At 39.1% G+C, this 14,984-nt stretch overlaps 1 protein-coding gene across 2 annotated transcripts in view; it reads left to right on the top strand.

Annotated features, from left to right (window-relative positions):
* The window catches only part of EXD2 (exonuclease 3'-5' domain containing 2), a 63,298-nt gene that overhangs the window by 1,479 nt on the left and 46,835 nt on the right, over nt 1-14,984 (top strand). Inside the window, exon 2 of one of the 2 annotated variants that reach the window (XM_077909764.1) lies at nt 13,678-14,066. The exons of the other annotated variant lie outside the window; for it this stretch is intronic. Within the exon in view, the coding sequence (XP_077765890.1) occupies nt 13,719-14,066 (348 nt within the window). The 5' untranslated portion in view covers nt 13,678-13,718. The remainder of the gene's footprint in view (nt 1-13,677; nt 14,067-14,984) is intronic. 2 annotated transcript variants of the gene reach the window in all.

Below are 14,984 nucleotides of genomic sequence, written 5' to 3' on the forward strand. Positions count from 1 at the left end.
TCTTTAATCTCTTACCTCTAAAGTAAGAACTGTTACTGGCTTGGGATGTGTGTTTTTTGTTGTTGTTGTTTCTTTTTCTTTACATTTTTTGACAAGTATTCATATTAGTTACGTATAGGTAAGATTTCATGTTAAACTTTTACTAATACATATTTTACAAATATGGCATATTGCATATTGCACCTATTCAGAAACTTGACTTTTAATTTTGTTATAAATATTTATTTATTCATGAGAGACAGAGGGACAGAGACACAGAGGGAGAAGCAGGCTCCGGGCAGGTGGCTGGATGCAGGACTTGATCCCTGGGGACTTTCAAATCATGACCTGATGGACCTGAGCCACCCAGGTGCCCCAGAAACTTGACTTTTATTCTTAAAAATGGGGCTTAAAACTTTTTCTTTGTCCCTATGTATGTAGAGATCTACCTTATTATTTCTACTTGGTCCATAAATTCCGTGCTGTAAGATTTTGTAGTATGTGAGATTCCATAGATTGCTACAAACACAGTGTGTCAGAGAACCTCCTTCCACATGTGTCTCTGTGCCTAGGTGAATATTTCAAACCTGAGATTGAATTGCTGGGTGGGAGGGTGTGGACATTTAATGCCAGACTGCCCACCAACAGTGCATAATAATGTCTATTTCCCTAGCTCTTTTAAACATTAAAAATATTTTTTATATTTTTTTGAGAGAGAGAACAAGAGAGTGAGAGAGAGAGCATAAGCAGGGGAGTGGCAGAGGGAGAAGCAGGTTCCCTGCAGCAGGAACCCCGATGCAAGGTTGGATCCCAGGACTCTGGGATCATGACCTGAGCTGAAGGCAGATGTTCAACTGACTGAGCCACCCAGGCACCCCTCTTTTAAACCTTTGATGCTATTAATCTTTTTCATTTTTTGCCAATCTAATGGGTGAAAAATGATTCTAATTTGTGTTTTACTTTGTATTTCCTTAGTTACTAGAGAGATTGGATATCTTTTCATGATTGTTGGCTGTTTGTATTTACTCTTTCAAGAAATATCTCATATCAATTGGGTTGGTTTTTTATATATAGTTTTTAATGTATTTTGGATATAATCTTTTGTCATTTATATTTGTTATCTTTATTCCCAACTTAGTGCTTTTTATTTTTTTATTTTTAAAGATTTTATTTATTTATTCACGAGAGACACAGAATGAGAGAGAGGCAGAGATGCAGGCAGAGGGAGAAGCAGGCTCCATGCAGGGAGCCCAGTGTGGGACTCGATCCCGGGACTCCAGGATCAGGCCCTGGGCTGAAGGCGGCACTAAACCGCTGAGCCGCCCGGGCTGCCCCCAACTTAGTGCTTTTTAAAATTGATGCTTGTCTTTTAACTACATGACATTTTTGTCAAATCATAGTTTTAAATTTCACAATAAGTGTATCAGTCTTTTACTCTGTGTATTTTTTTTAAAGATTTTATTTATTTATTCATAGACAGAGAGGCAGAGACACAGGGAGAGGGAGAAGCAGGCTCCATGCAGGGAGCCCGATGTGGGACTTGATCCCAGGTCCCCAGGATCACACCCCAGGCTGCAGGCGGCGCCAAACCGCCGCGCCACCAGGGCTGCCCTACTATGTGTATTTTGTATCTTGTTGCTGTCATTCCCTACCAGAGCTGTTCTCCAGTGGGAGATATTTTGCCTGCTAGGGGCTAGTTTGGTAATGTGAGCAGACATTTTTCGGTTGTCTAACTGGGGTTGTGGTATGAGGGCATCTGCTGGGTGGAAACCAGGGATGCTGCTAAACATCCTACAATGCAAAGGAAAGCCCTCCACAACAAAGAATTTTTCTGGACTAAAATGTTAGTAATGCTGAGGTTGAAGAACCCTGTTCTACCCTAAGACACAACAACAGGATTTTCTTTCTTTTATTCCTTACTTTCTTTTTTTTCTTTTTAAGATTTTTTATTTATTTGAGAGAGATGAGGGGGAGAGATTGAGCAGAAGGGGCAAAGGGAGAGGGAGAAGCAGACTCCCCACTGAGCAGGGAGCCTGACACTGGGCTCGATCCCAGGGTCCTGAGATTATCACCTGAGCCACCCAGGTGCCCCAGGGTTTTCTCTTATGACTGTCTTTTCTCCTATATATTATGTGTTTGAGTTTTTCTTTTATTCCTCTGGATGTGTGTGAATAAGTGAATGGTGTGAGCATAATTACTGTTTTCCCAACAGTGTCACCCTGAATATTAAATGCATTCTTGACCCATTAATCTGAAATGCCACATTTATCATTTACTACTTTCTCACACATACACAGTCAATTTCTGGACAGTCTTCTATTCTGCGGCCTAATTTTCTGTTTTTTTTTTTACCAATACCACAATATCTTAACGTTGAATATATGTTCTATTTTGATAAGTAGTAGGATAAATATTCCCTTATGATTATTACTGTCATTATTTTATTGAAAATTGTATATTTTATCAGCTCACATACTCATTTAAAAAACTATTTTGGGAACTAATCCTAGAATTTCTTTTCCAGATTTTTAGAATTAGCTTGTTAAATAATTTTTTAAGTGACTTTATCAAGATGTAATTTACATAACTCATTGTTTAACATGTATAATTCAGTGGTTTTTGGCGCATTCACAGTTGTGCAGACATCACCACAATTTAATTTTATTTATTTATTTATTTATTTATTTATTTATTTATTTATTTATTTTTAAAAGATTTTATTTATTTATTCATGAGAGACACAGAGAGAGAGAGAGGCAGAGACACAGGCAGAGGGAGAAGCAGGCTCCATGCAGGGAGCCCGACATGGGACTCAATCCCAGGTCTCCAGGATCACACCCCAGGCTGCAGGCAGCACTAAACCGCTGCGCCACCAGGGCTGCCCCACAATTTAATTTTAGAACATTCTCATCGCCCCAAAAAGAAACCCCTGCCAATTAGCAGTCATTCCCCAGAATGCGAGCCCTAGGCAATCACTAATCTTTCTGCCAGTTATAGACCTGAATATTTTGTATAAATGGAATCATACAATTTGTGTTATCTCATGACAGGTTTCTTTCACTCAACATAATGTTTTTGAGTTTCATCCATGTTGTAGAAAGTATCAGTACTCTTCTGTTACTGCTGAATGGCATTCTATCCTATGGTGTATTTGTTTCCTAGGGCTACAGTAACAAAATGACACAAACCGGGTGACTTAAAATAACAGAAATGTATTCTTCTTGCAGTGCTGGAGGTTTTAAAGTCCAAAATCAAGGTGTCAGCAGGGCTTTGCTGTCTTGATGGCTCTAGGGGAGGGCCCTTTCGTGCCTCTTCTTAGCTTCTGGTCGTTGCTGGCAGTCCTTGGGATTCCTTGGCTTACAGCTGCATAACTCCAACCTCTGCCTCGGTCTTCATATGGCTTTCTTCCCTGAGGATCTGTCTTTACATGGTGATTTTCTCTATGGGAGCCTGTTTCCGTGTCTCTTCTCCCCTTCATGGAAGGACACCATTTCTATTAGACTAAAGGCCCACATTACTTCAGTATGAACTCATTTTAACTTGATTATGTGTGTAATAAATTTTCAGTAAGACTCAATTTTTAATAAGGTCCCTTTCACAGGTACCATGGGTTAGAACTTCAGTATATCTTTTTCCAGGACACAGTTCAACCCATAACCTACTTTATCCACTTGTCAGCTGAAGGGCATATACGTTGTTTCCACTTTGTGGCTATTATGAATAATGGCACTATGAACTTTTGTTTGGACATTTGTTTTTGTTCCTTTTGGATATATACCTAGCAGTGGAATTGCTGGGTCATAAGGTAACCCTATGTTTAATCATTGAGGAGCTGCCAGAGTGTTTTTTCAAAGCAGCTGCAGCATTTTACATTCCCACCAGCAATGTGTGAGAGTTCTGATTTCTCCATATTATTGATACACTTATTATCTGTCTTTTTGTTTAGAGCCATCCTAGTAGGTGTGAAGTGGTATCTCCTTGTTGTTTTGATCTGTATTTCCCAAATAGCTTTTCATGTGCTTATTGGCCATATGTCTATATTCTTTGAAGAAATGTCTATTTAGATCCTTACCTGTTTTTAACTGGTTTGTCTTTTTTATTATTATTAAATTGTAAGAGTTCTTTATATATTTTAGATACATGGCTCTTACCAGATACATGCTTTGCAAATATTTTCTCTCATTCTGGAGTTGTCTTTTTATTCTCTTGGTGGTCAATTCATTTTTTTAAAAGTATTTTAAAATTAAGTTTTCATTGCATTTATATGTTATTTTGAGCATTTCTGTAAAACAATCTTCTCTTCATTAAAAAAAATAGAGTAATTATAGTACCTCTTTCAGAAGGTTGTTGAAAGGATTGTAATGTGTACATGATTAGATATAATGTAAGGTACCTGGCACATGCTACGTGCTCTGTATATGATAGCTGTGATAATATATTTCTGCTCTTCCAGTCTTCTATATCTTCAGTAAATTTTTCTATTTTTCTTCATATCAATCTTGCACATTTCTTTTTGGGTTTATACCTAGGTTTATGTGTGTGTCTATATGGTTATTATTTTGCGTGTGGTTTTTAAAAAGTATATATTGCTATTTTGGGATTTTCATCATATTTTTATAATGGTTTTGGAAAGCTATTGATTTTATATTCATCAAACTTTCAAAATAAATTGTAAAAGTTATACTTTGTTTACTTATCCAGGTGAGTTCATTGTAGCCATTCTGTTAGGAACCGTGGTTTTTTGTTTTTTCTTTTTTTAATGTAAGAGCTACACCCAATGCTGGGCTTTATCTCATGATCCTGAGAGTCTTGTGCTCTGGTTATTAAGCCAGCCAGGTGCCTCACCGCCCCCCCCCCCCCCCCAGTTCTTTTTCATTCTGCCTTCTTCCACCCTGATTTGGATCTTCCTTTCCAGGCTCTAGTATTGTGAGTCTTCCAACAGATCTTCCTGTCTCTTGCCTTGCTCTCCTCTAGTCTAGCACCCACATAGCTGCCATAGTAGTCTTTGAAATCTGAGTCTGATCCTAGCACTTCACTTGTAAGTCAATTACTGGCTCGCCATTACCTATAAGGTTTTATCCTATAAGGTACCCTAAGGCCTCTCATGACTCACCCTAGATCTGCTCATTCCAGCACCATCTGTCTTTGTTTTCTTCTATTCACATTTTGCTTTAGCACATCACTGTCCAATAGAAATATAATGTGAGCCCCATCAATAGTTTTCTAATAGCCACATTAAAAATCTAAAAAGAGGGGCAAAAATAAATAAATAAAGAAAGAAAGAAAGAAAGAAAGAAAGAAAGAAAGAAAGAAAGAAAGAGGGGCACCTGAGTGGCTCAGCTGGTTAAGTGTCTGACTCTTGGTTTCCACTCAGGTCAATGATCTCAGGGCAAGAGATCGAGCAAGCCCCGTGTTGGGCTCTGCGCTCAGTGGGGAGTTGGCTCTCTTCCTCTGCTCCTCCCCACTCTCCAAAATAAATAAAATAAATCTTAAAAAAAAAATATATATATATATATAAAGAATTAAGGTGAACTTAATTTTTTAAAATATTTATTTATTTGAAAGAGAGAGAGAGCATGAGCAGGGTGAGGGGCAGAGAGAGAAGCAGGCTCTCCGCTGAGCAGGGAGCCTGATGCGGAACTTGATTCCGGGACTCCAGGATCATGACCTCAGCCAAAGGCAGACACTCAACCGATTGAGCCACCCAGGTGCCCCAGGTGAACTTAATTTTAATAACATGTTTTATTTAACCCAGTATATCCAAATATTATTTCAACATAGATATAAGAAGGCAATGTCGGATCCCTGGGTGGTGCAGCGGTTTGGCGCCTGCCTTTGGCCCAGGGCACGATCCTGGAGACCCGGGATCGAATCCCACATCAGGCTCCTGGTGCATGGAGCCTGCTTCTCCCTCTGCCTGTGTCTCTGCCTCTCTCTCTCTCTGTGACTATCATAAATAAATAAAAATTAAAAAAAAAAAAGGAGGCAATGTGGAATTCATATAAAGTGTAATAGAGGTTACTAAGGGTTGTGGGGGATGGAATGGGAAGTTATTGTTTGATGTCTATAGACTTTGTGTTTGGGATCATGAAGAAGTTCTGGAAATAACTAGTGATGTGCAATATTGTAAATGTAGTTAATGCCACTGAATCATACACTAAAAAAGGTTAAAATGGTAAAATTTTTTGTTGTATGTATTTTACTAAAATAAAAAAGTTCCACCTCAAAAAGCTGATACGGAAATTTTCAATGAGATACTTCTACATTTTTTTATGGAAGGTCTTCAAAATTCTGTATCTAATACTTACAGTACACTTTAAATTCGCTTGAACTTTTTCACCTGTACCGTGGTTCTTCATGCCTTTCGTGTCGTTGTCCATGTTGTTCCCTGTGCCAGGAGTGCCATCTGCCCACTGCCTGTGCACCAGGGGGACTCAGGCTCACTTCTTAGCCCCAGCGCCAGTCTCCCATACCCTCCTCAAGTGTTTGTGTTAGCTCCCTGGGCTCCTTCCTCTCTGTTGTCCCTGTGCTGTGTGTTCTCTCCCTTCACTGCAACCTGTTCTCCAGGTATTTCTCCTTTTCTAAATCCTGAATTTTTGAAAGCAGATTGTGCCTTTCAGTCCTTTTTACCTAGAATCCAATGCAACGTCTGGCTTATTGAGAGTGCTGCATACATGTTTGCTGAATGAACCCTTTGGCTGGAAAAACACCCACACAATAACATCTCCATGTAAAAATGAGTTAATGCCTTTTTTTCTCCTCATGTGGAGGTACCCTGCTTGCTCTTTTGGTTTCCCTGTGAGGCCCTTCTTCTACATGGGCCACACAGGCAAAGAATAAGTTAGGAACCATACTATATGCCTGGGAAGTCTGGATCTGAGAGAGCCCTTCTCAGTGGAAGCAAATCAATAATACTTCATTTTTAAAACGTTTTCTACTTCAATATCACTTTAATGTTATGAAATATGGAGAGGGGTACCTGGGTGGCTCAGCGGCTGAGCATCTGCCTTTGGCTCAGGTTGTGATCCTGGGGTCCTGGGATCAAGTCCTGCCTCAGGGTCCTCATAGGGAGCCTGCTTCTTCCTCTGTCTATGTCACTACCTCTCTGTCTCTAGGTCTCATGAATGAATAAAACAAAACAAAACAAAAAAACAAAACAAAACAAAAAAACCTTAAAAAAAAAGAAATGAGTGTGAAATGCAAAAATAAATGTAAAAAAATGAATAAAAACACGTGAGAAGATGTTATTTTCTTTGAAAACAAAAATTCACTTATCTATGCAAAATGATGTTTAAGCTGAGAGGGAATACACAATCAAGATGCAAATTGGGCTCAAAGGATGAAACATTTGACTGAAACAAACAAGACAAAATTTCAAAGAAAGAAATGTAAAGCTTTGGATTTAAGTGAAAATATAAATTATAAATATATAAAATGGGGACTTAATTTGGTATCAGTGAATTTTAATTTACCACAAGCTTTATAAGACCCACTGTTGGGTTTCTTCTAATTAAAAACAAGTCATTTCACACAGCATTAATAAAATCTAGGGTCTAGACACTAGGAAGTAGTAGTACTGGTGTCCACACCAAGTGGATCCTGTCTCAAGTATTGAATACCTACCTGGGTGCCACATTTTAAGAGCTAAGTTGACAAATTTGGAGATGTTCAGAAGGACCTGGCCTCAATGGTGACCCTTCCAGGTCTCAGGAAGGCTGCTTGGATTATGAACAATGTTCTGAGGGGAGCCATAAAAGTTGTCTGAACATATTTCACAGGCTTTCAGGAGGGAGCACACATTGTCATTTCAGGGGCCAGACTGAACATCAAAGAGAGGAATTTCTGGGGTGTCTGAGTGCCTCAGTCGATTAAGTGCCCTACTCCTGATTTCAGCTCACATCATGATCTCAGGGTTGTGAGACTGAGCCTCATGTCCAGCTCCACACTGGGTTTGGAGCCTGCTTGAGATTCTCTCTCTCCATCTGTTTGCTTCTCCTCCCCTAAAAAACAAACAAACAAACAAACAAACAAACCCTAAACTAAAAAGTGAGCAGTAGGGAACTTCTGTAGAATACAAGGACTTTTCAACATAAGGTAATGAAGTCTGTTCTAGAAGTATTCAGGTAGAGACCAGGTCGTGATCTGTTAGGATTACCATGGTAAGGATTCTTAACTTGTGCAGGAGCTGAATTTGTCTCCTGAATTTTCACTCTATGATTCTTTGTTTTCCTTTAATAGGAATTCTGTGGTTTATAGAGCCCAATAGTGTAAGAGTTAACATTTATTGAACTCCAATATGTTAGCCAGTTATGCATAAGTCAGGTGTATCAATCACCCTACTTAAAGTGATTGATACACCTAACTTAAGCCTCACAGGAGTCCTATGTTGTAGGTACTATCTCTCTCATTTTACCAATGAGGAAGTGGAGACTTAGAGAAGATCAGTGAATTGCCCAACTTATATAGCTAACTGGATTTAGGGGCTGGATTTGAACTAAGGTATTTGACTCTAGGGGCCTCGTCTTTATCCTCTACCTTATGCTGCTCCTTGAACACCTTAACATATTTGTTTAATTCATCGAAATGTGATTTATTTCATTTTTTATAATCACATCTTAAGTGTTAAGTGGGATATTTATATTGTCTATCTCTAAAAAGCATCAATTAAAAAAACGAGTACTTTTCTAATTATCAAGAGATACACATACTTGCACGAAATTTGATAAATCAAAACTATAATCCTACTACCATTAGGTAACTACTGCTGTTGGTTTAGTGTTCAATTACTGTGTACAGTTTTATTTTTTTATTTTTTAAAATATTTTATTTATTTATTCATGAGAGACAGAGAGAGGCACAGACATAGGCAGAGGGAGAAGCAGGCTCCATGCAGGGAGCCTGACATGGGACTCGATCCCGGGTCTCCAGGATCACACCCTGGGCTGAAGGTGGCGCTAAACCACTGAGCCACCCGGGCTGCCCTGTGTACAGTTTTAAAAAGTAAATTAAAATAGATTGTTTCAGACATGGGAGATGGTAAGGCACCAAAGACTTTAGATTCCATAGCAAGCCTTGAGAGAGATGTCTTAGTCTGTTTGGACTGCTAAAGTAGAATATCACAGCTTGGGTGGATCCCAAAAAAAGGGACATTTATTTCTCACAGTTCTGGAGGCTTGAAGTCCAGGATCAGGGTGCCAGCATGGTTAGGTCCTGGTGAGAGCCCTCTTCCACAAGGCAGACTGCTGACTTCTCATTATATCTTCACATGGCAGGGATGAGAGGCAGGCAAGCTTTTATAAGGGTACTAATCCTGTCCATAGGGGTTCCACCCTCATGACTTCACTTAATCACCTTTCAGAGGCTCCACCTCCTAATACCATCACATTGGGAGATAGGATTTCAACATACGAACTTTAGAGGGACACAAACTTTAGGTTTGTAACACAAAATTTTATTTTTCTCACTTCTGGCCCAGTATTGAACCATACTGCTTCTTTATAGCATCAAGGCTCAGTTAAGGGGAAAAATATTTTTTTCATTGAAATAAAGATTGAAGTAGAGACATTTATCATAAAATAGAACACCTTGAATTGAGTTTTATTCATTCAATGAATATTTATTATTATGAAATATTCAATATTGTTATCAGCTCTGTGCTAGTTACTGGGGATATATATTATATATATGTATATATATACTATATATGTGTGTATATATACACATATAAACTGTATATATGTATATACCGTATATATGTGTATATATATATATACACATATACAGTACATACATACATATATATGTGTGTGTGTATGTGTGTGTGTGTGTATATATATATATATACTGTTGAAGAAGCCAGGTAAGGTCCCGGTTTTCATGGAGTTTACAATCTATTGTGAAAGACAGACGATGAGTGCACCAACAGTTATTCATCAGTCAGACCAATGGGAAAAATTTGGAAATATCACTGGATTTTTTTTTAATATAGCTGAATTTTTTTTTTAATTTTTTTTTTTATTAATTTATGATAGTCACAGAGAGAGAGCGAGAGAGAGAGGCAGAGAGAGAAGCAGGCTCCATGCACCGGGAGCCCGACGTGGGATTCGATCCCGGGTCTCCAGGATCGCGCCCTGGGCCAAAGGCAGGCGCCAAACCGCTGCGCCACCCAGGGATCCCTATAGCTGAATTTTGACAAATGTGTACACCTGTGTAATCCAAGCCTCCATCAAGACATGGAATGTAAAAAAAAAAAAAAAAAAAAAACAGACATGGAATGTTACACAATTCTAGAAACCTCCCTCTTGGCTGAAATACTCTTCCCTATAATTTTTCATGACTGGCTCTTTGATACTCAGTGCTCAGCTTAAATCTCTCTTCCCTGTCACCTACCATCACTCACCAGAGGCAACTATTGTTCAGATCTTCTTCTATTTTTTTAAATAAAATTTTATGTATTTATTCACAAGAGACACCAGAGAGAGAGAGAGGTAGAGACATAAGCAGGCAGAGGAAGAAGCAGGCTCCCCACAAGGAGCACAATGTGGGACTTGATCCTGAACCCCAGGATCATGCCCTGAGCTGAAGGCAGACGCTCAACCACTGAGCCACTCAGGAGTCCCTGTTCAGATCTTTTTCTACCATAGACTGATTTTAGTTGTTCTGGAACTTCATATAAATACAACATACAGTATCTCTTTTGTATTTGGCTTCTTTCATTCAGCCTAATATTATTTAAGATTCATGCATATATCAGTAATTCTTTTTATTTTTGCTAAGTAGTATCTCATTGTATGGATACCAACTGGACTGTTTCTGGGGTTTGGCTATTACAAACATTCTTATACAAGTCTTTTTTGTAGATAGATTTAATTTATCCAGCTTGGGACTCAGAGAACTATACTAAATCCATGTTCTCCATCTTCCAACTCTTCATTACATGGATGTTGAGTTTCTCAACCTATCTTCCATGTCTCTGTTATGTTTTCTACATCTTTCTCTCTGTGCTACATTCTGTGTGAGTTCTTCAGATTTATCTTCAATTCCCTAACTCTCTCTCTCCTCTCTCTGTCTGATCCAGGATTTAACCTTTCTATTAAGTATCGAACTTTTAAAAATTTTAACAAACATTTTTCATTTCTAGAATTGCTACTTTTTGTTTGTTCCTCTTCCTGTTTCAGATTTTATTTTCCTTAATTTCCCTGAGTGTTATTATTTTAAAGTTCCTTTCAGATCTCAGATATGGTTTTTTGTTTGTTTGTTTGTTTGGTTCTTCTGTGAACAGTTTTTATTGGCTTTTTGGATTTTTGGATTTTGGTTTTGTGTTTATTCATTTATGAGTGCTCCTCTAGGGACTGATCTTCTGTGGAAGTCCTGCATGTTTGAAACGGACAGACAGACACAGTCCAACAGAATTCACCAAGTCTAACCATTTTAGTTTCTTGGCTTAGGGTTTTTTGTGAAGATAATGTGAACTTGGGCCCTGTACTTCTTCACAATGCAGGCTTGAGAGTCTGCCTTCCCATGAGGACCTCCACTCATACTTTCAGCCTTGGGCAGGTGGCTTGCCTGGACAGTAGTGGGTGAACACTTTCAGGTTTCTGTTCATAGACAGGGTAGCACTCTCCTGGGTCCCAGCTGTGCCCTGGGCTTGTGGCCTAGACTTCTGGTCATGGGCTGGCAATATACCCCAGCACTGGGGCTAGTATGAGTTCTGGTCTCTGCCCAGCTATATCTCCCACACACTGTGGGTTCCCTGCTTCCATTTCTGGCACCTAATGATTTCCTTTTCTTTTTTGAGTTTAACTCTATATTATACTTTTGTCTTTTTTGTGTCTCCCTCCGCCCCCCCCCCCCACCGCTTTGTATTGTTTCCAATGGGAAAGGGAGGGTTTTGTGTTTGTTTGTTTGTTTGTTTTAAGAGAGAGCACATAAGCACAAGCAAGGGGGGCAGAGAGAGAGGGAGAAGCAGACTCCCCGCTGAGCAGGGAGCCTGATGCAGGGCTTGATTCCAGGGCCCTGGGATCATGACCCAAGCCAAAGGCATATGCTTAGCTGGCTGAGCTACCCAGATGACCTGGTGTTCTTTTTTTTTTTTAAGCACCTTCTCATTATTTTAATTAGAAATTTGTGCACAGGGTGTAGCCCCGGTGGCGCAGCAGTTTAGCAGCAGTTTAGCGCCGCCTGCAGCCCAGGGCATGATCCTGGAGATCCTGGATCTAGTCCCATGTCGGGCTCTCTGCCTGTGTCTCTGCCTCTCTCTCTCTGCATCTCTATGAATAAATAAATAAAATCTTTAAAAAAAAAAAAAAGAAATTTGTGCAGATTCTTTTTAAAAAAAATTTATTTACTTATTCATGAGAGACACAGAGAGAAGGCAGAGATACGCAGGCAAAGGGAGAAGCAGACTCCTCCCAGGGAACCTGATGTAGGACTCGATCAGAACTCTGGGATCACGCCCTGAGCCAAAGGCAGACGCTCAACTGCTGAGCCACCCAGGCATCCCCAGATTCTTTAATCTCATTAAGCCTTCAGTAAAAGTACTGGAGAAAGTACACATGAGTACTTAGCACAGTTTCTGCAGTTACTTATATATTTTTAAAACAACACAGCCATTTTATTGTTTTCATTAGCAGTGTAATAATTGTGATTTTATTTTTCATCTCCAGTGCCAAATATCTCTGTAGGCATGATTATAGGCCAGGGTTGTTGTAAATATTAAATGATTTAAAAAATAATTGTTACTTTGAAATTTTGAAAAATGATGAAAATAGTACACATTCAATAGGAAACTCTCAGCTCTATAGAAGTGTAGGCACAGTCTAGCAGATCACTATTTCTTTGGGCATTATAGATTTTAGGCCAGTGCCCACAGATGGGTGGCACAGAGCCCAGAGTGTTTTTGTTTGGCTGGCACAATGTTTTAAAAACTGTAGATTTGAAAAAAAAAAAAACAAAAAACTGTAGATTTGTTGCTGACACTTAAAAATAGTGACATTTCACATAAAATTTAGATATCTGACTTTTGTTGAATAATGGAGTTATCTGACTGCTTCCCAAACAATATCAATCACCTTGTGTTAAATGGTGTTTGTCCCATGATTGCTCTCTATGACTGAGGCCAAGGGCTGCTTCCCATTTATTATTATACATTTTTCTGTTGTTAGTTAAGTAGTACAGAAATAGTACTATATAACCATTTCTCTGTCAAAAATAGGAAAACAAAAGATAGATGGTGGAGAAAATCACATGTGATAAGAAAAATGGAAGAAAGACTATTTTGTGGGGTTTCCCTGACTAAAGCAATCTACCATTCTTATTTTTTTTAATTGTATAAACTAAATGAACATCAAACTGATCACACAGTGGTCACCTAAGGGTAAGAGGATTATAATTCATTTTGATTTTTCAAATTCTGTGCAAGTGTGTATATGTTCAGACACTCTGTTATCCCATGATTAAGTGAGCGCTGGGCAGCTAGTAGAGGGTAGAGGGGTTTTCTCGGGTGAGAATGAAGATAGAGATGGAGTACAGAATGTACAAAAGTGAGGAAAATAAATATCCCTCTCTGTGGAAATCTGTAGCATTTTGTCTTAGTTTGTGGACTGGTAGATTATGAGTGGAGCACTTTTTAGAGGAAAACATGTTTCCATCTGGGTTTGAATTCTATATGTAAATATATTGTTGCCACTTGTTTTGCAGATTGTGGGATTAGTGATATGCTTTCCTAAACAGCACAAAAAATGTTGAAGATCTCTAGATACTTAATGGCTTTGACAATGACCACCCTCGTCGGTGTGGCCGTGGGGGGGTTTGTCCTATGGAAAGGCATCCAGCGGCGGCGGAGGAATAAAGCGAGCCTTGACGCTGGGCAGCAGTGGCTTTGGCAGCAGCAAGCACCCGGTGGGAGACAGCTGCCCCCTCCAGAGGAGGACCAGCTGCGCCCCAGTGCCCCCAGAGCCTCATGGGAGGAGAGGATCCTCGGAGCAAAGGTGGTGACTGTGTCTCAGGAGGCCGAGTGGGATCAAATCGAGCCCTTGCTTAGGAGTGAGTTAGAAGATTTTCCAGTACTTGGAATCGACTGTGAGTGGGTAAGTTAAAAAGCAAAAATAAAATGTGTAAATCTTTTCTGCTTTTCTAAGTTGGGACCTTGAATAGTCAAGTAGAGAATAAGATTAAAGGAGAATTAGCTTGTTCTCAACTAGCTCACAAATAGAATTTGGCAGAAGGAGAAGCTGCTTCTCTTCTCAGGACAGGGGAGAGCTTATGATCATGAGTTCTAGAGTGGCACAGATCCGTACAAGTTCCATTTTGACCACTTATCATTCTTTGAACTTGGACAACCTACTTACCCTCTCAGTCTCAGTGAATTTGTGTCCAATAGGGATGTAATGGTCTCTCCCTCCCAGGGCTTTTCAAAGGATTCAAATGGACAAGCCCTATAAAGGGTTCATGATGATTTTCACATATAGTAAATGCTCATTAAATATTAGCTACTATTAATATTTTTTTTACTATAAATATTTTTAATAGTATTTTCATAAGGATACCATGAAGTAGTAGTTACTTGAGATAGAAATAGAAGTTAGTTAAGGAAGTCTCCTTAAATGGGAATTATTACACAAAGTAACATTTTAAGAGATAACAGTTAAAATTTGAAATACTGTTTACTTGTATCATCTTGTTTAATTTCTACAGTAATCCAATGTAGGAAGAACTATTATTATTTATTTTTTTTATTTTTTAGGAAGAACTATTATTATCTTTGCTTTACACTTTACTTAAAAAGGTAACCACTTGAGCCCAGGTCTTTCTTAACCATGTGGTTAATCTATCCTTTGTTCTTTTTTTTTTTTATTTTATTTATTTATTCATGAGACACACAGAGAGAGACAGAGAGAGGCAGAGACACAGGCAGAGGGAGAAGCAGGCTCCATGCCGGAAGCCCGACATGGGACTCGATCCCAGGTCTCCAGGATCACACTCTGGGCTGAAGGCAGGCGCTAAAC

Source organism: Canis aureus, chromosome 9 (genome assembly GCF_053574225.1).
Source record: "Canis aureus isolate CA01 chromosome 9, VMU_Caureus_v.1.0, whole genome shotgun sequence".
Classification (NCBI taxonomy): Eukaryota; Metazoa; Chordata; class Mammalia; order Carnivora; family Canidae; genus Canis; species Canis aureus.